This window comes from Pagrus major, chromosome 13 (genome assembly GCF_040436345.1).
Source record: "Pagrus major chromosome 13, Pma_NU_1.0".
In the NCBI taxonomy this organism is placed as follows: domain Eukaryota; kingdom Metazoa; phylum Chordata; class Actinopteri; order Spariformes; family Sparidae; genus Pagrus; species Pagrus major.
This window is the reverse complement of record NC_133227.1, coordinates 3,360,117-3,384,841: the sequence shown is the minus strand read 5'-3', so window position 1 is coordinate 3,384,841 and position 24,725 is coordinate 3,360,117. Positions and strand designations below refer to the sequence as shown.

The following is a 24,725-nucleotide window of genomic DNA, read 5'->3' as shown; positions in this document are numbered from 1 at the left end:
AACCGTCAACTCACCGGGGAAGATAAACTGCTGTCTATGCTGAAAGTAACAGGCAGCTTTTGCGATAAAAAAAAAAAAAAAAAAAGAGAGAGAGGGAAAGACCACAAGGATGGCAGGGAGAGAGACTTCAGGTTAGAGAAGCTTTGGATTAACAGATGTTGTAAAAAGCACAGTTCTTGTTCAGTGTTAGGGTCGTATATGGAGCGAGGAGGGAAGAGAAGAGTGTTTGTGTAGCGTGCTACTGAGAAGTGATCTGGGGAACAAAATCTGTATAATAAGGAGAAATTAAACGTGTGTACTGTATGTGTGTCTGTACAGTGTCTGGTTTCTTGTGTATTTCCACCTGATCTTTCCTCTTACCTGGGAAGTTGAAGCGGCTGTCCCGATGGCCTTTGGGCGAGGGGTTGGGTGGCGGAGTGGCGCTGGGGGGGTTGCTCTGCTGGAAGGGTGCGGGGGAGGAAGGTGTGGACGAGGTGGTGGAGGACGGATTGCTGCTGGAGTCCAGCTGGTTTAGCACTGGAGGGTGATCCTGGTGGGGTGGGGATGGATGCAAACAACACAGATCAGAGTTTATCGATAACAGTCATATTGCGTTATATTCCAGATGACTTCCACTGCTTCTACACCTTGTTTTAGTTTCATGTGACATTGTAGCAGCCAATGTGACAACATGGGAAATCTGCTGGATTGTGTTTTGGCAGAAAGAAGGATCGTTTGATGGCATGAAATGGGGAGAACATCAATAATTTTTGACTGTTTCGAAACACCAGAGGGTAAAAAGACTGAAATCTGATGGATAAATCAGTTGCAGAATTATTTGTCTGTTCCAAAAAAGAAGTGGATCAGCAAGAGGTCATCTGTGCAACAGGAACCAATGGAGGATTATGACAAATGTCGTCTTAACTTACGAACACTTAGACTGAACTCTACACTTTGGCTTTATGGATTTACATAGTTTATATCAAGATGTTATTACTCACAACTGTTTAAAAGTGCGACAACGAGGTGATACTAAGCGTTGTAATGCACCTCAGCCTTTTTTTTTTTTTTTTTACCTTTTTTGTAATGGCCTTTGGTAGTGTGCCAAACTGTGGTGCTTCTGCCGGCCGGTCCACAGGGTTGTTTATATCGGACGGAACAGACTCAGTCCTCCGAATTTTGGCGACTAGGACAGAAAATAGGAAATGTCACAATGAATATGCAACGTACAGCGTGTGTCCATCAACTGCAGCCTGAGGATTAAAACAAAGCTTACTTGGTAGAAAGGAGATTCTGCAGGATGGGGCTTCCTTTGTGCATTTGTTGTGGCACTTTAACCTGCACAGAAAGAAGGCAGCATATCAGAGACTCCCACAGCCAAAGACTGATTACTGTTAAGGCTTTCTCCTGTTTCAGTCAATGAAAAAATATTTGAAGTTGAGTGACACACCCTTAAAAAGTGCTCAACTCACCGACAGTGTTTGCACTTCACCCCGAACATCATGTTCTTCTGGCACACCTGACACGTCTGGGACAGCCAGGACTTGGTGGAAAACCTTCATGAACCCAAGAAATGCTGTCAGACCTACTGTTCTACATTACTCTTAAAAAGGTGCTATATGCAAGAATTGGCCAGCTATTGAATTTATACTCAAAACAAATAGTGGACTGCATATCACCAGAGTAACTGCTAACTGTGGCTGCTATTAGCTAGTTAGCTCAGTTAGCCGACTAGACTGGGATCTTGGAGCACCAGGGAAGTGTTGGACCGGGCTGGGACAGGGCTAGCTAGCTAGCAAGCTAAACATGCTCTCAAAGACAATACAGAAGTCATAATGTCAAGAACTCCTTTACAATCTGTTGATAATTTTTATTTCAGTCTTGAATGTTTCCAACCAAAATTCTTACATATTGCACCTTTAAGTTATTATCATTATTATTACAGATACTTTTTATATTTCATTACCGAAAAATCTAGCTTGTTTGCCTTATTATAAACAGGACAGAACATATTGTGTGTGAAAGAAAACACATCTACCTGTGTGTGACTGCTAGGCCTATGTCCCTCCTCACTGCTTGTGGGGAGCTGCGATGCACTGCTACGTTATCTGGCCAGGGGACAGAGAGACAGAAGAAGGTAAGCAAGGGGAAAAAGATCATTGGGATATGTCGAGAAAAGACTGATATCTCATTAGGTGGTTAATCACAACTGATTACAGAACTGAGGATTTAACAATTTAGATGTTGTCATTGAACACGGTCAAACCACATTTGGGATGTGATCCCCTTACACTGAAAGGATTGTGGCGATGATAAGGTCACAGTCGAGCCCAAACACAAACACACATGCTTGCACATGAATGCATATGAAATAAAGATGAGGAGAAGTCATTTTTCACAACAATTTCCACAAAACTGCTTCACAGTTTTACAAGTTGTTTGACATTCATATTCACTAAATCAGCAAAATAAAAATGTATCCATCACTCACTCTTGATGGTGCTGTGCTCTTCCAGCAGGGTGGGTGTGCCAGGCAGGGTGTAAGATGCTGTGGTGGCAGCTGAGGTGACTCCAGGGGTGCGCGCAGGCATGACAGGGTAACGGGAAGGTGAGTCCTCACATCCATTCCCGTTGACTTGCATATTCAGGAGCAACTTATTCTTTTTAACACACCTGCAGAGAAGGAACGCAGTCAGAGTCAGGCAAAATCTAGACTGGATACCGCAGCAGGTCAGCTTGAGCACCATACTGTACGGGGCAGGTTATGTCAGGGCGAGAGAGACGCACGTTGGAGTACGTAAATAGCGTTTGGCACGGGAGCGGCAGGGTGACATCCTTAACACCCAGACTGATGTCACAAGGACCGAGGCAGCAGGCATTGCCAGTTCTCTGGTTTGTACGCACACATGCACATACGCACGTGAGCAATCCTAGTTAGAAAATGAATCCATTTGTTGACTCTTGAGTTCTGTTCAATCAGCTATCAGAGCTCTGACCTGTTTTACTGTACAGTGTGTACAAAGCCAAGACAAACTAGCAGGATCGTCTGGGTGTGTGCGCGTTAGATGCACTGGATCTATGTCATCCGTATTTACTTCTGCCTTTGCCAGTCCCCCCCCTCAGTAAAGTAAAGCTTTCCATAAACAGACAGGATATTATGGATAAACATGTGGCTTGTTTGTGTATGTGCATCCAATCACAATAGAGGGAGAGAGGAAGAAATATGGGGGGAGAGAGAGAGAGAGATTGTGTGTCTTGCCACCTCTGAGCATTAGTCCTAGGAAATACTTCCTGTTTTGACATGAGTCATAATCTCTGGGAATCTGTGCGGGGATTAGCTCCACACACACGCACACACACACCACACACACACACACACACACACACACACACACACACACACACACACACACACACACACACACACACACACACACACACACACACACACACACACACACAGTCACACAGTCAGAGCAAAGGAGCAACAGGATGTGAAAGGATGTGAAAGAGGGAGAGAGAACGCACGTGAAGGAAAAAAGCTTGGCTTCTGTCCTGAAAACTGCACCGGCAACTGTTCTCAGCAGCAGGTGATAAAAGAAATGAGGCTACAACAGCAACCCACTGACTGTAATACCACCATGATCATGCTTTTTTTTTTTTTTTTGAGATACAGCACCCATTACTGATATTTGTTGGCATTTCAGGAAAACCTGTTCCCTGCATTTCTCCACTGTGTGTAGACATTTTACTTGTTAAAAGGTGCGATATGTAAGACATTTTGTGTTGCTGAGATATCTGCTGAAGTTAGCATGCTAACCAACTAGCCCCAGCCCATCCTGTCTCGTAATACCACTCTGATTTAGCAGTCCATACCACTAGCTGCTAACTGAGCTACTAGCTAAGACAGCTATAGTTAGCAGTTAATCCGGTTAAATGCTGCACCATATTTGTTTGGAGTATGAATTTGAGAGGTGGGCAATTCTTACATATTGCACCTTTACCTGTCCAATTTTACTGTGCTCGTGGGACAGTTTGGCCATGCATACATGAATATACAATGCATACATGGGGATACAATTAATCATGTATACAGTTCTGGATAAAATAACTTATGAAGTTGTCTTTCTAACTGTCAAGAAAGATCAAACACATTCATTGACTTGATAATAGTATGGAGCAAAAAACAAACAAACAAAAAATCTAAAGTCTGAACTAGAACTGCAACAATTATACGATTAGTCAGTTAAACAAAAGAATATTAGTTGCTGTTTTTGGTTTACTTTGATTAATTCATCTAAATTTGTTGTTTTCTGTCACTTTTCAAGCAAAAAAGTTAAACATTTGCTGGTTCTAGCCTCTTAAATGTAAAGATTTGCTGCTTTTCTTTGTCACTAATGACAGTAAATGAAAAGTCTTTAGGTTCTGGACTGTTGGACAAAAGACGCAATTTGAAGACGTCACTGCAGGCTCCGGTAAATTGTTAAGTCTGTGAAATATCAAAACAATTGTGAATAACACTAACATTCCAATTTCCCAATTATTTGTAAAAAATAATCTGCAGATTAATCGATAAAGAAAATAATAATTGGTTGCAGCCCTCATAAAAACTAGATCATGTTTTGCCAGTTTGATGTACAATTAATAATCCCTTGTCAAAATTGTCATCAATTCAATTTGTGTCTATCAGTGAAATCCTTAATCAGTTTGAATGGCTAACCATTACACAAACGTTCTGTATGTCACTGAGAATCGATCGAACTCCCTCATCTATTAGTGATACGTGGCAGCAACGGAATGATCTGCTAAATGAGAAAGTATACACAGTTTTCAAAATTGTTCCTGTAAGCAGGACATGTGTGTTAGCATCAATGGATACTTAGATTAAATGTATATACACTGGATTAGTCATTAGAGCAAAGGAATTGTAGCGTAAACGCCAATAGAGACATTCAAGCCAGCTGTAATCGATAAATCAGTCTGCATAGTATAGTTAAACAATTTCAAGGACAGGGAACAAATCAAATGCTTGCTAACTAAAATACACCATGGGTTTACCTCGCACAGCACTTCCCTCACATCTAAACCTGCCCTAACAAAGCTGGTGGTGAAAGTCTGTTAAAATCACAATGTGATTTGAGGATTCCCATTATTTCTAATCTCCCCTACTTAGAAAGAAAGACACAGATGAGATGAGAAGGTGAGTTCTGTAACAGCCTCCTGAGCACCTACTTGTTGGTGGGCGGGTCCTCGATGCGGTTACCCAGCTGGGACTCGTGGCTTTTGCTGCGCGTCAGGGTGATGTTGGGAAGCAGATGCAGCACTTTGCGGGACGGAGGAGGAGGGGTGCAGGGGGGCTTCAGTCGGTGACGCCTCTTTGAGGGCGGAGTGATGGGTGGGGTGGAAGTGCGTCCGTGGAGCCGAGCTGCGCGGGCTGCTGACATCGGGAATGGATCTGTGAGAGGGCTGTCGCAGTGGACGTATGATGCCAGCGCCTCGGGCGTGGGCACCGCCGACACCGAGCCCGAGCGGGGATGAGGGAAGGTGGCGCAGGGGGTGGATGGGGTGGATTGGATGGTGGATGGGCGGGCGAGAGGCGAGGGACTGTGAGGGCGGAGTGGAGTGCCGAAGTAGGTTAGCTGGTCTGCAGTCAGTAGAGAGCCACTGTCCCTCCTTGTGGGCTCAGACAGCCAGGGACCGCCATCTTCCCTCATCTCACCTCCTGGATGGCACAGAATAAAACATCTTGTACAGAACTAAAGGAGAACACGATGTGATGCATTTGCTCATGGAGGAAAACATACCTGATTCAGTTGCACTCTTCAGACAGGAGAGGGCAGCACTGAGCCTGGCACATTCTTCTGAGCTGGACCCTAGTCTTCGCATAGTGTCTCTCACCTGAGCACCTGTCATCTGCAGTAAGGCATCCAGGGACAACTTGGCTTCCACTGCCTACAGAGGAGCATTACCAGGAAAAAGAGAGAGTGGGGGACTCAATAACGGTACACGAATGAGCAAAAAACACAAGCAATATACATGATGCATCAGTGAGAGGCTCAGGTGAAAGCAAAGAGAAGGTTTATGTAACATCAATAACAAAAAAACTTCTTTTGCAAGTCCTCTGACACTGCAGTGGTCTTAACAACATGGCTAAAGTGATCTAGGAGGCTGGCGTTGCAGCATTAAAAGGGCAGCGTGGTCGCCTGCTAAATGGGTCACACAACCTCTAACTTGCGCCGTTCCTGGAAATCAGTGTAATCCTGTTTGTTTGGGGGCATTTCACATACCAGTTCTTCCACTTATCTGGGAGATAAGAGCAGATTATACAATACTGCAGACATGATTTTATGCCTGTATCAGTAGATGGGAGTAAAAACAAAATCTGAGGTGGTCAAGGCCACCTAGTACGAGGCAAGTGTGGGTCGAGTCTGAGTCAAGCTTTCTGAAGAGCAAGCTTAAACTGCAATTTTATTAGTTTCCATTCAATATATTTATATTCCACTGTTTGAGAGTTAGTTATGTTCATTAAAATTCACTCAGGATTTCCAAACCAACACATCTACGAGTTGGAGGAAGAAGACAGACATGTAATATGCGTAGTAGTGGATACACATTCCTCAGTTGAGCACTATCAGAGTGGGAGGCAGACTGGCTAGAGCTGGCCGGCAACAATTTGGAGAAGGCACAGATACATGGCTTGCCAGGACCAAATATATTGCAAGTGTGTGTGTGTGTGTGTGTGTGTGTGTGTGTGTGTGTGTGTGTGTGTGTGTGTGTGAAAATATATACATATTAAGAAAAAGAAAAATCCAAACATTTCCCCTCATAATTAAAGGCCAACACTATGTGACAAGCTGCATCCAACTACTTGTAGGTGACAACTTGTCAAATTGGACAATAGAAAGTGAATCAGGCCAAATGCAGCATTTGAGAGAGTACTGGATGAGACATTTAAACTAGCAGACAGTAAAACATTGCTCAATTCAACAATAAAATGGTGAAAAATTACACTTAAAAACCTTTAAAGGAGACATATTTTCAGGTTAAACTTTTTTTTTTTTTTACCTTTTATATACACCAAAGGATGGAAAAACCCGAAAATGCATAAAAGGTCTCCTTTAAAAACAGTGAACCTGTCTGCAATCATCAAGGCAGCATGTTAACGATCTATACTTGAACTGGATAACTGTAGTTATTTGTAAGCAGTGTTGGGGTTATAATACTCTGTTACTGCTAAAAGAAATATGTAACTGTAACATGTTACAGTAATATATTTCTTTACGCGGTAACAGAGTAACATCATGTTATATTACTCCAGTATAGCATGTTACTAATAATATTTCAGTAATATATCTCTACAGTTATGTTATGTAACGCGTTACAATCCGCCTTACCAACCGAAGTGAAGCGTTTGTTGTTTTTTAAGGAATCCATCCACAGCGTGCATGACCATATCAATATCTGTGTGTGACTGAAATGAGCCATATTTCGTAGACTAATGATGAAGCCAAATCCTCCAAGCGCACTTCAATTTACTTTCTTGAATCACAGGCGACTGTGAGGTTAGCTAGCATGATGGCTTAGGATAGAGAGAAGAGCAAATATGGGTACTTCATTTATTTATTGCAAGTCATATCTTCATTGCAATATCAAACAATGTTACTGCACATTGCAGATTTTCCTCATAATGTGCACTCCTAGTACCCTTGACCTTGCAGTGCTTGATCATCATTGAGTTAAAGGTGCACTATGAAAGAATTGACTATAGAATATTGCCAGAATAACAGCTAACTGCTGCTAACTGTAGCTACCGTTAGCAGTCAAGACTGGGAGCTGCAGCTAATATGCACGCATGTGAGAACAATTCCTAAGCTAGCTACATTCCCATATGTATGTAGACCTTTCTCTGTTAGAGAAGAGTAGCCGACAACCAGGGTTTAAAGGCAAGATTCTGAACAGAAACTGAAGCTACATGGATACAGACCTACGGGCCTGACGCATTTACTGTCCATTTTAATGTTCTGTTACTGAGACAGCAGGCAAAGCGACAGCACAAACACATGAACCGCAGAAGGAAATGGGAGATAGTCCAGTGAGTTTAGGATGTTTTTTGGACATGGGAAGTACGCAATCGCTTATCAGTCAGGTTAAACCCTTGCTCTGAGAGGGCAAACACTGATCAGAAAACTAGGGCAGCCTCCCACACTCGTGTGTACACTGTAAGCAAAAAGGAAGCGCGCACACACACAGGCAGACACACCAACACACAGGCGAGGGTGAGTGATGTGATATTCCAAAGTGGCTGTGGGCCCTCCGCTCCCCTACCACCTACTCACTCATAATAACATTACAATTTTAGCACCATGAACAGCATAGCTTGCATACGTGATTGCTGTGCTGTGGCCTCCTTGATACAGTGTTATTGGTCAGACTTGCTGAGTGGCCTGGCAAAGCAATTAAAGTCACATTATTGTTGATTCTACAGATTAAGTCAAGTGGGTTTTTAGTAGCCTAAATATGGGGCCCTGTACTGGTTGGCATAAGAATAGAATATAAATATAATACTCACGTGTGCATACTGTAGTTAGACACAGAAGTTTCTAGTCTCACATTGGCCTGGCTCAAGATTCTTTGGCTACCTTTTTGTTGTAGTGAGCAGGCTGTTAAAGGGACAGTTCACCCCAAAATCAAAAATACATATTTTTCCTTTTACCAGTTGTAGTATTAATCCATCTAGATTTTTTTTTGGCGTGGAAGCAGAGTTTTGTATTACATCTGAAAACGCAACAACAAGGTCTGTAGATTATCTTGAGTAATCAGGTCATTGTTTCTAAAACGAGACACTGATGTTGAGTTTTTCAAATGTATTTATTCGCCTCTTTTAGCACCACAAGCCGAGTGCCATCTTGTTCCATTATATTCAAGTGAAGGCAGACATTCAAAAGGCAGAAGGCAGATATCTCCAAAATTAGGCAGCTCACACCAAAACAATCCAGATAGAAAGCAGCACTACAGGTAAAAGAAAAAATGTATATTTTTGATTTTGGGGTGAGCTGTCTCTTTAATCATGATCAGGCTACTTACTGGAGCCAGAGACAAGATAAATTAGTTCACAGAAAGGCACAGATTACCATTTAGGAAGCTTGCCATTATGGCATCCACATGCTTGTATAACATTATGCAATAGCTCTCTGTCAGTTGCAGCACAGGAATAGAGAGGTTGGTTTCCAGGTTAAAAAAAAATGCTGCATACAATCGTTGTAATGTTTTTGGACCATCCATTACATAATCCACCCCTCACACTATAGAGTGAGGGGATGCACTGTAGAGATCGCAATCTGATAATGTTTTATCTAAATGGGTCATCATCGTGTTATGACGGCTCTACATGTTTTGGGAAATCCCGGTTGGTCTACAAGACGTACAAATCGAGAAACTTTTTTTCTCCAGAACACAGCTGAATTCTTTGACGGGAAAGTGTTGAGGTTTAAATTGCAAAGTAAACCGATATGAGTAAGCCATAAACACAAGACAAATAATCTGATCTGGAACGAGGCGGTAAAACAAAAACACAAGTCGTGCACAAAGTAGAGACATATTAAAGAATAACAAGTGCAGAAACACGTAAAATAAGCAGTTTGCGGTTAGGTCACCAAACAACGACAAACAGACAAGACGAAGGAAAACATACAGTAGCCGAGAGGGATTAGAACTGTTTACAGCAGCGCAGGAAGGGGAGCCAGACGAATGAGAGGAAATGACGCTAAAATGTGACAAACAAAACGCACGGTGGGATGACGACTGCACTAAACTATCTGATTCATTTTTGTCAGGTGTGTATAAGCATCCGGTGGTTGGGTGTGGGTGTAAGGTACTAAACAACACTGCTAACGCTGTAGCTTCCTTACACGAACACATAAGCATATTTAGTGCGATGCAATAATAACTTCAAGTTCTCTTTCTAGCAATTTTGTTAAAAATAATTAGAGATCTATCCTAGCTGGATTTCTAAAACCTCCAAATCTTGATATCAGTGTCAGTCGGGCTATATTTAGGAGCACTCATATTATGCTATATTATGACTAGAGGACTGTAAGACCCAGAGTTACAGCTGGTAAGCTAAATAGTACAATAGGTGAAGTCATACAGTTTGTTCCAATGTGTGCTACCGCTTTTAGCTGAGCAGCTGCAGGGAAGATTTCAGCTTTAGAAAAGGTGTAAATAACATCAAATCAATTTGGGATCTCAGGGTTTCCGGAGACTTGGATTACTGCGGGGCGAGCTGTATGGAGCCATTATATGCTTTTCTTTCAGTTGTTTTTTTTACAGTCCCATCTACTTCAGTTGCTTAGGAGAATGCTTCAACGCTGCTTTGCTGTGAAGCTCCAGAAATGTTTTGTAGACTGCGAAACCTCACCCGACTTTCCATCACCTTGGGGACGAGTATATATGACTGAATTTTCATTTTTTGGTTAACTTGTCCTTTAAAATAACACTGAAACATTTTTAAGTTAAATCATGATACACAATAAATCTCGATGTTTTGAAATACTTCAATTGACCAAAACCTCAGCATCGACGTCGCAAAAATATTTTAGGGATGCCTATCGGTACTTTCACATAATATTAACACAATTACATTTTTGATAAATAATCATCAGTGATGTGTATATAATGACTAAGTTGGTCGAGCAAAGTATGAGAACAAGTAGAACTGTTTGCTGTTGTCAAAAATTGGACAGTAGTGCTCCGCATATTCAAGACTGGACTAATGCACTGTTGAAAAGCCAAGATTGAGAAAATCATTTACATGAAGCTAACATGTCCAAAATAGGAATAAAACACACCTTGTATATTTTCAATGCACATCAAAATGTCACAAACAAATATACAACTCTAATAAAGCCAAAATTAATCCATGGCAAGATCAAGAATATATGCGAGACTTCAACAAACATTTATTATGTAGAAATTCCTCACACAGTTGTATAAAAGTCACTTTCCAGTCTCACTAACATGGCACAATGATATAAATGGCAGTAGGTTGTGGACTAGACTTTTAGCGACCACGAGGAGCTTGTCTAATCTTGTCTGAGCAATAGCGAGCATTCACCTTCCTCAATACATAAGTCTCATGAAACATGATTTAAACATTGCAAAAAATAAATCAGGTCAGGTTCAGAACTGTTGCCACTCCAGAAAGACACTTCGATGGTCACTGGTCAAATATTCTGCATGCACATGTGAGAGTACACAAACTGAACCCACATAAATGTGACACATACAGTCACCCAGGCCAGAGAGACGGGGGAAGAGAAATGACCCTACCTCGATCAGCTCCGGTCGCAGGTTGATGGTGCGTAGCCAGTCTCGTAAGTGTGGGTAGCTGTCCAGGGCCTCGGGCCTCTCCGTCTCTGGCACTTTCTGCTTGCACTGCAGCTGTTTACAGATGTATTTCATCAGCTTCACCTGCAGGGAGCAATAGAGAACACAGCACAGATGGGAGGGGCAGTTTAGAGGAGAGACTCACAGCGTGCTAGGAGCTACAGCTAAGGAGCAGGCCTTCACTGAGGAGGATATCTGTCACACCTCTGTGTCGGCAGCGTGCTGTGTTTTATTGTTCTTGCAATACCACACACACAATAACTCAATCTTTGCAGCTGCAACAGTTGATACTGCCGCTTCTACAAAAGTGACCTTAGAGAGGGCAGAGTCCGCACATTCATCACCTCAGCTGGCAACACACCGCTATATATTTTCCATCAATACAATAAAGGTTAACCTGACGCATAAAGTGCTCCATACTCGCACCATTTTTCCATTCCGAGCTCGGAGCTGTACCTGCAGTGACGATTCCAGTGTTTGTTTAACCCAATTTCCCAATGCCCCCAGTGCACAAGACAGTTAATTAGATATAAACAGCTATTATCATACAGAGGAACAACAAGCTGGTCATCTAATGAGAGCATCTGCGGTGCTGGCACAGCAAACAAGTGTATTTGGAACAAGGAAGCGACTTAGCGACTTAATGACGGAAGAAAGTGCCATATGACCGGTCAATTTCCCAGTTAATTACTCTACTGTACTGTACTGTACTGCACCTCATTACCAGCTCCTGAAAAACATGGTAAAGACTTGAACCTTTTGCCAAGATCAATAAGAGTACAAAACAACTGATAGACTGTACAATTAACCTCCATACTGAACGAAATAACTGCAGTAATTTATTGTGAAACAAGTGATTTGGATAAATTGTTTCCTGGGAATATTGCATCACAGATTAGTTTTTCTTAGGAAACTTATACACAGTTCTCTCTATGTATTTCTTAATTTTTAACAATCATACAAGCTACAAGCTACTACTAGGGAAGCTTAATTGTTTGTTGACGCTGGCGGCCACTGGAGACAAAAGATGACGAAGGTTAAACAAAGTAAACTTTCTTTTAGTGCCACCAGACTACAGAGCGGCTTCTCTCCTCTGGCTGCGAGACTCCCTAATTCATCTCCACCATAAAAAAATGTTTTAATTTTATGGCTTTTCCAAACCACATAAGTTGGAATTCCAACCAGATCACAGGCATTACGAATTGCTGTAATTTTTACACAGAAATAACCAATCTTCTCCCTGATTTGCTCATGTACGTCATGTGGCGGCATCATTATTAAATTGAGACTCTTTCATAACCAGATAAAAGTTCACTGTAGTATATTTTTATGTCTTTTTTGACAAATTTAGTGTTTAGTGTCATTAATCTATTAGCTCAGCCTGTTATAACTGTGCACTCTAATGCAGGATGAGGCTGTTTAGCCGAGAGTGAAGGCTCTGTGAATGTAGCTTGTGTTCAGGTCCTCACTGTGCCATTATCCTGTGAAATTTTTATATCTTAAGGGGCACTATGTACTTTTGGAGAGGAAATTTAAAGTCAGAATTTTAATATTATAATAATTTTAATGAGGTAATAATACAAACTCAGAAATATCTATCTTTTCAATGACTGAATAAACAAGCTGTTCACAGAAGAAAATAAGGTCCCCAGAACACTGTTTGAAGCTAGAAAGGTGGCAAGGTCCGCCAAATATAAAACAAAGTTAACAGTATAAAACTGCGTTGTCCTTTAAGGTCAGTTTGTTTATTCAGTCATGAAAACGAAGACAGCATATAAAAAAAGAATGTCTTCCCCAAAACTACAGAGAGCACCTTTAAATAGTAATATAAACTCTAAAAGTGTTTTTCTTCACAGATATAAATGAAATGCTGAGATATAAGCCAACATTAGATTTTTTTTAACCCCTCCTTGAAGCTTTGGCGACCCTTAATGGGGTTTGGGACCCCCAAGGTCGGAACCAGTCGCTTACACAGCAACACCCCCTCTCGTCTTCCTCTTGATGCTTGCATCTGCTAATCAGCATATTAATGACTAAAGCCCTGGTGAGGACCTTTGCTGTAGTGTCTCATAACGTGGGGAGCATCAGTTAACATGACAAGAACATCCCAAACCCTCAGCTGGACCAGTGACGATCGCACAACACTCAAATAATCAACAACAAATAAAGCCGGGAGACTTTATCCCACTTTTTCCAAGCCAATGTCAAGTGCAGTGGTCCTGTGAGTAAGTATTACAATGAACACCGTGGTATTGGTTTGCAGCGGCCCGCGTTGTGCAGCTCAGCGCGGCCGTATAGTGTGTCTCCTTATCTCGCCGTCTATCTGTAAGAGTCCATTACAGCAGGCCGCACCTTCAGATGAGCTGCGCGACACCAGCCAGCTCTCGACCCCGCCGCACACCTCTCGAGTGCCTGAGCAACAATGAGGCAGCGCGTGTCTTTCTCTGCTCATTCAACGTTCTCCCTGACACATTCACTCGCCGAACAGACAGAAAAACTCACACAGCCGCGCTGCTGCTCTCAGAAAAGTGTGGCCTTGGGATGTAAAAAGGCTGCTTCGTGGCAGCTAACAAAAGCATCTCCACTGTGGGCCAGAGAGATGAGAGAGGATGGAATGGAGGTAAACGCTCTCAGTGTCAACTCTGACTGCAGCTTTTTACTCGTCAATTATCAGCTGCACTGAGAGCATTATAAAATAATAATACAGCATGCATTATTGAAAGCAAACTAATAAAAGGTGATGTTTTCAAAACTTACAAGCAAGATCTGATCGGTCCAGATGAAAATGAATTCCAATAGAAACCCCATACATGCCTAAATGCAAACTTTCTGGACTTAAATGTCAACGCTTACAAAATATTTTATAAATAAGCATTAAAAAAAAAACATTTAAAGAGGCACTCAATCGATTTTACACATAAGCTCAGTTTGCTCGTCATGATCAGTACTGCTCAGCCTGTGATAACTGGCCTAAAATGTCGTATGTGGCTCTGAAAGGAACACTCCAAAGTTTGAAAAAATAACCCAGATGATGTTGTAGTGTCATCGGGGTTCTCTTGAAATCTCTCTTAAATTAAAAAACAAAACAAAAACAAAAAAAACAGAAAAACAAACAAACAAAAAAAAGAAGGTACAATATGTAAGAATTGGCCACCTGTTAATTTATACTTAAAACAAATAGGGGGCAGCATGTCACCAGAGTAATCACTAATTGCTGCTTGGAGCACCAGGGGAGTGTTGGTGCTTACACAACTAGCACTGGAGCTTTGGACCAGGACAGACCAAGGCTAGCTGGTTAGCATGCTAACTTGAGTAGATATCTCCAACATAATACATCATAATGTCAACAATGTTATTTCTTCACATTCTGTAGATAATTTAAAAGGTGAAATATGAAAGAATTTTCGTTTGATGAAATTGTCAACCTTATGTGAAGACACAACTTATGTGTCGACGTCGACGAAGATATCTATGCAATGTGTTGAATTGACAGGTGGCCAATTTTTACATATTGCACCTTTAACAAGAGTCTGCCTCACAAACTGTGAGCATCAAGTATGAAATACGTAGGCAGGTAGAGTGTAATTACAGACACTATTGAGCTGCATTATGGGAAAGGTAGGATCCAATGTCTTATTTAAGCTTAGTTCATAGCAAGGAGTAGCAGTGAGGAAATCTTTATGTTGCTCTTTTCATGATCTTTCTTTTCTGAGTCTCCAATCTTTATGAAAGTGAAATGATAAATCACTGGAGTACCCCTTCAAATGGTGTCCAAAATGAAGCTCCTTTGAGCATTTGACCTTAGAGCCCAGCCAGTAAGAGCAGCTCCTTCTGTGGGTGGATGACAGAGACAGGCAGCCTGCTCAACACACAGATTATTCACTGTGCTCTCGTCATGTGTGTGAAGTCAGTGTTTCTGCATATCTGGACTAGCATGGCCAGCAGTGAGAGGCCTTTACTCGATGTGGCTAATGAGCTAGCCTCCTGCTTTACCTCCCTATACACCAGTGCAGTGCTGTGACGTCAGGTTACCTAGCAACCCCTCTTCTGAGTCGTCAGCAACATTTCAGTGGGATTTTCCCCATACATGTGAAACACGGGGCTCAGACACAATGCATCTCAACATATAAATGTCACCATGTGTCTCTGCTGGACAGTAAGTGTTGTAGCTACAAAACACGAGCGACATTTTATCTCAAGTCACACTCAGAGCGTTCAATACACCCATTATCATCCTAAGTAAATAAGGTGGATAGGATTACACAAGTCCCCAAATCCCTTACTGATATCAGTAATGTGTGTATTTGTAGTGGGAGCACAGTCAGGCACATCAACAAACCAGAAGATGACAGGCCCCGTGCATATTATTTTTGGTGCAGAGTGGAGAAAAGCAGCGTTTGACGTGTGGCCTGGAGGTGGGAGGAGGAGGAGGCGGAGGAGGAGGGGGATGGGGGGGATGGCGTCAGAGCCCACCTGTCAGCAGAGCTAAACAACACCATGGCAACGGCCTAATGCTGCGAGGAGATGAGTGACAGCCAGTGCGTCGGCCACCGGGGAGGGAAGAGGAGTCCCAGCAGCGAGCGGCCTGCCTGACACAGCAGACTTGGGGAGCAGATCCCACTGCTCCAATTGTTTTCTCAAGGCTCTTGCTGACACAGCAACTTTGGCGCACCTGCCAAGGATAGCATGGCCTATCTGAGAACTGAGCAGCAACGCTCTATCCCAGAAAATGATATTTGCACAGGAAGGTCAGTTTGTTTCCCTCAGACTAAAAAGTGCTTCAGAACAAAACCTAGAAAATGTTAGATCTGCACACAATATCGTCACTATTAGGAGGATGAGGAGAGCAGGGATCCTCTAGTTATTCTTTGGTTGTAGCCTGTAGTCTCCTCTGTCTTTACATGTGGCAGCTCCAGTCAGTGTCACAGTCCAAATGAAATGTGACAGCAGCAACAGTGGCACTGGAGCTTGAAGATAATGCAAATCTAAGGCTAATTTTAATATCACTTTCAAGGACACATTTCATACAGGATCACGCACGGAAGCCGTTGTGAGTACACTGATGTTTCATGGCTGACGCACAATTTTATCTGCATGTATTTAAAAAAAAAATGATGATAACGCCAAAAGACAAAAACACAATTGAGCCAGGCAGATCTAGTTATGCAGAGGCCAGGTCACATGGACTTTTTTGCGGTAGGCTGAACGTACATGGTTGACAGTCGCAGACAATGGCCTGCTGCCCCTCCTCCATCATTGTTACCACCAGTGCAAGTTGACCCCTCAACTGGGCTGGGAGGGAGGAGGGGGTGATAAAGTGGCCTCCAACTCTCTGTGGCAAGGCTGTGCAGGGATAGTCTACATCCCGGCCTACGACCTGCACGCATACACACAGACAGAACCTTGGCCTAGTTTAGGCTTACACTGTGACGTATCTGTGACAGAAGGACATGTGGTCAGTAGGGCCATTTTATGCTTCTCAAACATATACGAATACACACAATTATTATTGCTACTGCTGATAATATTGGACATCAAACACATTTTGTGAAAACTGATGATGAGCAAATACTTAAAAGTTTGAAATTACGGACATACCTGACACTAACTCAAGTACACTGCTAATAGGGCTGCAACCAACGATTATTTTCATTGTTGATTAATCTGTTGATTAGTTTAGCGATTGATTGACTGATTGATTAGTTGTTTGCTCTATAAAAATGTCAGAAAATGGCGGAAAAAAATTTGAGAAGAATCGCAGCATCCCAACTTTATTGGAATCGAGGTTGTGGCTGCAACATTAGAGCTACAACAATTAGTCGATTAATTGATTAATTAATTAATCGATTGAAAAAAAAATTAGTCGCTAAATGATTAATCGTTTCAAACATCTGCTGGTTCCAGCTTCTTAAAATTAACAATTTGCTGCTTTTCTTTGTCATTTATGACAGTACAGGGCTCCAGACTAAAGTCTTACACTGGTTGCACTGGTGCGCCTTATTTTTTCATTTAGGTGCACCTAACAATTCATTTTAATTTAATTTCTTAACAAATTATGTAAACGATTAGAAACAGGAGAACATTTGTTCAAAGGCAACAGTCTACAAACCCAGTTAGTGTTTGTTAAAAATATTTTCATGTGCTAACTTTGTTTAATCTGATCTGCTGAATAACAGGCGAACCAGTACAACCAGTAAAACATGTTCAATCACAATAAACAGATTTTTTGGATGCATGGATGGAGTCTTTGGGTTTAGAAGAAATTTGAACGTCAATTTTGACGTCACTTCGGGCTCTGGCAAATCAGGGTCAGCATTTGTCAATTTTAACCACGTCCTTACGTCCTTATAATTTGAAGCTGGGATGAGCAAATGCCCCCTTTCCCACAAAAGAGGCACAGGAGACCTCAAAATTACAGGATGTAATGCAACTCATCCTGAGTCAGTTTAAGAATAGATGAAGGCCTGCCTACACTGTTCATCCTGAGTCCCACATCATGCCATCCATTCTTATTGACTACACCACTCGTACTGGAGGAGAAAAAAGGAAACAAAGAGTGGGTCGGCATTGCTACACTCACTAGAGTTGTGTTTCCTTTACACTCATGTGAGCAACATTCTCCATTGTCTTCTCCTCGGCCTCCGACAGAGAGACAGAGAGACACACACACACACACACACACACACACACACACACACACACACACACACACACACACACACACACACACACACACACACACACACACACACACACACACACAGCGGTTGTCATGTCATAAGAAGCAGCCCAGCGGATTGGCTTTGATTCTCCCCTCCCCTTTCCTCCCTGCTCTCCCCTCTCGCACAGGCTCTTTGCGCGTCATTTGATTTTCTTATTTAACAACCAACCCTGAAAATGCGTAGGAAGAAAGATGTCTAAATATAGATGCAGCCACAACAGCTCGCACCACGAGCGCACAGCAAACTCTCTCCAACACCATGAGGAGACAAAACAGAGTGACGCTTTGCTGTTTGCTGATCGTTACCGAGAGCAGTGATTAGACAGATAAGAACTGCTTTTATGTAAAGATTTACACCGATGCATAAATATCAAGGTTGTTTAAAACACAGCACATAAGCAAACCACTTCAGGTCCACTGTTTATAGGATGTTTTGAGCTCATGTTTCTAGTTGTCTAGACTGATTTGGACCCGGTTTAAAAAGAAACATGGTGCTAACTTGGGCAGCGCAGGGAGGATATGATAAAGCAAAAGTCAGAGCTACATAAAGAGCTACAGTAAAAGTAACACGGAGACAGCGTGAGAGGCAGAGACCAGGCTGAGTGGGATTAACATGTGAAAAGTGAAGTACCAGTTAGCACTCCATTTGAGAGGCCAGTATCATTATCCTCTCACTGGCAAGGCAGAAAAACCACACAGTTCAAGTGGAATAATAAAGCTCTCTCAATGAGAGTATAAACCGAGTTCAAGCCTCTCTCGATGGCACTCCAGCGCAATACGGGAGCGATACCCGCTTGCACCACGAGTGCGACAACTACTCTGACCCTCACACAGTTCGCTCAGATTCATCAGCTGAATTAAAGTAGCTTAAATGACAAGCTATCATATCCAGCTACCTCTGCTACAGGATGGTGATCACCTGGATGATGAAATGGGAGTTTTACACCTCTCACGTTAATAGGTCGAGGTTCAGACACAACAGGGAGGACCTTTCGGGATGTCTTGTGCATCTCCAAACTGTAACATATTGGCTGAAATTTGGAATAATCATGAAGAGTCAGCCTAATAAAACTGTTACTAACTTCCACAATCTGCTGACATGAAACGTTCGAGGCATGTAGCAAGGGAAATCTCAATGAGAGCTAAAGCAAGAAGTGAAAGTGCACACTTGTGGCAAGACGTGGTTTCAAAATGGTGTGCCAGTAAAGACATAGGAAGTAAGACTGCTGATCAAGACATGCCATGCCAGCTCCACTTGAAAGACTGTTGCAAGACATCTAGGCCAGGCTTCCTAGAAACGATGATGAACGTTTGACGCTGTATTTGAATGATGTGCTGCTGATCTTCAACCAAAATGTCAGCTCAAAAGGTCATATTTCAAAAGAATATGTGTCATAGGACAGTATATGTAGTAGCGTTAACAGTGCAACTTAAAGGGGCAATATGTACAAATTTTAGCTGTCCGAACCGCTAGCTGCATGTCTACCTGAGCTGACCAGCTAAGGGAAAGCATCAGTTGGTGGTTACTCTGGTGATACACTGCTCCCTATTTGTTTTAAGTATGAATTTGACAGGGGGCCAGTTCTTACATGTTGCTCCTTTAATCTTGGAAGTTAAACGCATTAAGCCGTCATTTTCATGACTGTCTCCTCCATTGCTTTTCTTTACATGTGATTATCTTTTTAAATAGTTGTGACTTGAACCCTTGTTTGAGTGACAGGAAAGTGGTTTCAAAGAATCTCAACAGGAAGAAAATAGGCAAGAATCACATGACACTAACACAGTAAGTAAGAGTAAAACCTGTTAGAGGTCAAAAGGAATTTAAGACGACTGTATCACACACCTAGCTAAAACAGAGAAACGATGTGGACTTGTATGATTCTGCCGATGCATTGTGAGACCAACAGCAAATAATCAGTTCAAGGGAAGTTCCTAAAAGTTTTGACTTGAGCTGTGACCTCAAACATCGCTGCTCGTGTGTTGATTAGGATGTTTTAGTCACACGTTATCTTTACTTTAGACTTTGTAACAGTCAGGAACACCATAAGCACTTTATTGTTAGTCAAAGCTGGGTTGAGTAGCTGCACTCTGAACTCACCACTGACTAGAAAATGTAAATTAGACAAAATGTAAATAAATGTACCACTGAGACCGTTTAACTGTGCTGTAAAACAGAGAGTATCTACTATACCTGTGTCCAGTGCAGCCTCCTAGTTGTTCTGATACTGAACCCTCCCAAACCACAAACCAGCAAAGCTAACTCGAGGAAACCGGACCCACTATTTGCACTTCTGACTTTCAGAGATTCCCCCCTAAAAACGGCCTCTAACCACAGGAAAGAGACCTCAGAGCAGTTTTAATAGCCTTCAAGAAACACATGAAACCGGCGCGGCCTGCCCATTGTCGTGTCGAACAATGGCGTCCAAAAATGCACCTATGAGACAAGCGTACCTCAGGAAGTACTCTGCCAGATCACGTCCTGTTCCGCGCAGCGAGGAGGCACGCATGACAGCGGATGAAGACGGGTTGAAGCAGTGTGTGGAGCAGGGACAGGCCGTGAACCTGCATCCAGACTATGTTTTTAAACCGTAACTAGAAGTCTGTGTGAGAAAACATGCTACGTTCAGCAGATTCATTCACACTCATTGCAGAAAAGCGTTGGGAGTATAAAAGGGGACAACTACAAACATGCAAACTGATCGGGTCTGGTTTCCATTTCAGTTAATACTTTGAATTTTTCATTTAATACTGGGCTTCTTCGCTTGAGCCTGTGAAAATGTGTTCCCACACAGTAGCTTGCCAACTTGCACTTGATGCCTGCCAGCCAGCTGAGCTACCAAATTATTTTGCAGACATTAATATTATGAAAATGGATAAAAAGCTGCAGCTAGACAAAGGACTGCTTTGTCAACTCTCCTTTGTTCTAACACATATCTTTTTTTCCTGCAGACATCACAAATACAAATACACCTTTTGAGCAGGAGTTACTGGCTGATGCAAACCGTCCGACAGGAACAAGATTACATATACAATGCAACTTGCTTTAAAAGGGCTACTCTCTTCAAGAGCCATGATTCCTGACCACTTTGAAGGTCACTTAGGAAAAAAAAAAAAAAAAACAGTCCAGCCAGGCTACATTGTGTCTCTGTGTGGCTGAAACTAAATGCTCTGAGCTTTCTGGAACATTGGTTTATAGGGGCAACGGCACAATTGTTCATGGGGTGTTCAGTTATACAGAAATAAAACAGACATGGATAATTGATAGCCTCAAGCCAATCAGGAGTGGAATATTCCTTTTATCCAAGGTATAAAGCTTAAATAAAGCATGAGCCAGAAAACCCATTTACCATCTATCATATCCCTGAAGTGTCAGCATGTCTGGAGCCTATACCAACGATACGTTCATCTACTTTCTTGTAGCCATTACAAATGTGCTATTCTACTGTTTAACTCAACGTCTCATCGAGGCACCGTCTCAGCCTCCTCACCATCCAACCCCCTTCTTCCCATGGCCCCCCTTCAGCAGAAGCAGGGCCTGCTGTCGGCTCGTGGCATTGTTACTAACAACATGAAGCCGGACTTTCCATGACATGATTCCTTCAGTCATGTTGCAGCTGAGATTATTACAAAAACATTATGTGACTGTAAACATCCCATGGGTGGAAACATGCAGGCCTGAGAAAAAAAAAAAAGTGACCCTTACATCAACATCACTATAAAATCAACATGACATGGGAATGATGGCGATTATGATTTCATTGTTGATTAATCGGTCGATCGGTTTGTCCTATAATATGTCACAAATGGTGAAAAATGACATTGACCTCAAATGTCTTGTATTGTCCACAACGCAAAGATATTCAGTTTACTGTCACAGAAAATATTCACGTTGGCAACTCAATCAATTATCCAAATATTAGGCCATTAATCGACAACTAATCGATTAATCGCTGCAGCCCTATATGGAACTGCACATTGCTGTGTAGTTACCTGAACATTGCATTTTCAAACCTGCATCTGAATTCTATCAGAGCGTTATTTTTAATACTGTGCAGGGTGAAAATATTAAGTGCACCCTTTGCTGATGCCTGCATGCTACCAGGGCATGACTGCCATACTATAGTAGGGGCATGCTGAGGCCCTACTAAAGCCGTGGCTCTTGCGCAAAGCAATGTCAAGTCATCCCAACACGACTGAAATGAATCTGCATCCAGATGCAGGAAAGCAGCGAGTCCACCGACCTCCTCTCTCCCTGCACGGCTGGGAGGCGGACAAACACACATGGTACACGTCGTACATTTCGTTCACGGTGCACACACACGAAAATCCTGTGCAGGGAACAGAACAAGGGAGGGGGGAGGACATAAATAGCTAATAGCAGCAGCATCTAGATTATTGAATGTGTGCCATTAGGCCAGGCTGAATTCAGCTGCACAGCACGGCGCTGCGAACTATCCGAGGGGCTCCTCACAAAAATATTTCCACCCAGAGAAAGAGGTCACACAAATAACTGGACCAGGCTGCACTGATATCTCAATTTTTGGGAATACTCTGAATAGACAATGAAGCCCAAACACTTGAATATCATTTTCTGAGCCATGCTCACCTCCATGCATCGACCCAGAAGCGACAAAATGTGCTCTCAGCTCACTGACACTCAGGGATAGGGCGCCTCGCTTGCAGCCAATATTCAGCCTATATGTGAGGCGGACATAGCGTTTGGGCTTCATGACTCCGCAATTTGACTACACTGCTTTGCGGTTCACACACACACACACACACACACACACACACACACACACACACACAGGGGGAAAGCTGCTTTACCTCTAAAGTGCGTATTTCTTGCTGTGTGAGGTCGTTGGACGCGGCGCATTTGGTCCGTAGCCCCTGCAAGCTGGAGATGGAGATTTCAATCATATTCTGGATGAGTTCGCATTGATGTAGTGCGGCCATCGCTGCGCCACCGCCGCCGCCGCCGCCGCCACTATCCCTCTTCGGCTGCTCATCACTCTCGACCATCTTCCCACCTTTAGCAGACACACTATCCATTCCTCAGCATTGGGCACGGCTGGAAGGGCTGGAGTCAAACTGTTAAGCTCGAATACAACATATGCAGCAGTCCGGGGCGACCTATTGTGGAAGTTAGCTGACAGCAAATTGTCCCCCCTCAGCTCCCAATCTGGAAGAGTCAGGATGCAAAAAGCAGTTTGTCTTTTCTTTGCTTTCTTATTCTTTTTTTTGTTTTTGTTTTTAAATTATCTAAACAAAACGCTCGACGGCGACCCGGGTTGTCGAAGCGGTCCGAAGTCCAGCAATGCCGCGACTTGTATTTTTCAGTCCGTGTATGCTACCACCGACGAGAGGCTACTCTCTTCCACCGACAGCTCTGGCAGAGGCTTTCACCGTCTGTCAGCTGTTGGGAACATCATGGGGCGCGGTGCAATGTGGGAAATGAAGTCACACGGGTTACAAAAAAAAAAAAAATACCCCTGCACTACTCCACGCTACATCCCGTCAACCTCCCCCCACCCTCTGATGCGCCTGCTCGCACGCATGCAGATGAAGAAAAGGGACAGTTGCCTGATTACGAAGGTGATTTCCAGTGATTTAATAACAGGAAAAGCAAATTAATGACATTAAAGGTTATTGAAATAATAAGGGGAGCGAGGGGACTGCTAACTGCTCCAGGGACAGGAAGTTAGCTAAAACAACGACGCTTATAACGGCTGAATTAAATGTAAGGGCCTTGATATAGCACCATTTTAATTTTGACATGTTACAACAGGAAAGTGTAAATAATATGGCTGAATTCCATTTCGCTGCTCCTGCTGGTGTCGTTTGTAGTCCCTAAAACCTGGAAATCAGTTAGCAGTTGGCTTGTTGGCTGTCTATGAGTTTTTTAAATTTGTTTTTTTCGGTTAAAAGCCTAAAATAAGGTCTGTCGGTTACCACAGGCTTAAGTTATTTACATTTATTTATTCTACGACATAAAAAACATCATTAAATGTCCCACAATTGAATTATAAAGCGTTTTGGTGTCTTCAGAACTGCGGTTGCTAACAAGTGGCTAAATGAGTGGTGTTCATCTGTGAAGATGATCTTGCTGAACAAAACATATCAGTATCATAAACTTATGTTTGCCACAGAGCTTTTCGCCAATAGTCCAAAAGCCAATTCAACAATCCCATAGGTTTTGTCACAAGGGAACCAGGGCGGTGCTAACTTCTGGGTTAGCCTACAAAAAAATGTCATCGCTACACCACTCTATAACTGCTGGATTAAATTTAAGGGCCTTTATATAGCACCATTTTCATACTGACATGTTACAACAAGGAAGCACAGGTGTAAATAATAAGGCTGAATTCCATATCGCTGCTTCAGTTTCAAGGTTTTTGTTGGCGAATCTGGAAGTTAGCCTCGACCCCTCGACAAAAAGTCTACGGCATTTTCAATTGGATTTTGGAAGTTTATGATCCTTACACATTTTCTTCTGCAAGATCATCTTCCCACTGCTTTTGTAGTGTAGTGTAAATGCAATCGCCACAAGTAAAAAGCTAACATCAGGCTAAAAACAAACTACATCAGTCGCATGACCTCCACGGCAACACCATTAAACTTTTTAATGACCTGCACTAGC

The 24,725-nt window shown here is 42.6% G+C and overlaps 1 protein-coding gene across 3 annotated transcripts in view; it reads right to left on the bottom strand.

The window, feature by feature from the left end:
• The window catches only part of ksr1a (kinase suppressor of ras 1a), a 30,354-nt gene extending 6,857 nt beyond the window's left edge, over positions 1-23,497 (bottom strand). For 2 of the 3 annotated variants that reach the window (XM_073479427.1, XM_073479428.1), the window contains exons 1-11: positions 22,913-23,497; positions 11,308-11,448; positions 5,784-5,931; positions 5,212-5,701; positions 2,471-2,652; positions 2,018-2,087; positions 1,452-1,535; positions 1,256-1,317; positions 1,056-1,165; positions 361-529; positions 15-56 (exon numbers count right to left, since the gene is read on the bottom strand). In XM_073479427.1, coding sequence (XP_073335528.1) covers positions 15-56; positions 361-529; positions 1,056-1,165; positions 1,256-1,317; positions 1,452-1,535; positions 2,018-2,087; positions 2,471-2,652; positions 5,212-5,701; positions 5,784-5,931; positions 11,308-11,448; positions 22,913-23,137 — 1,723 coding nt within the window. In that variant the 5' untranslated portion in view covers positions 23,138-23,497. The remainder of the gene's footprint in view (positions 1-14; positions 57-360; positions 530-1,055; positions 1,166-1,255; positions 1,318-1,451; positions 1,536-2,017; positions 2,088-2,470; positions 2,653-5,211; positions 5,702-5,783; positions 5,932-11,307; positions 11,449-22,912) is intronic. The other variant, XM_073479429.1, reaches the window with a different exon arrangement.
• Between the last annotated feature and the right edge of the window lie 1,228 nt (positions 23,498-24,725).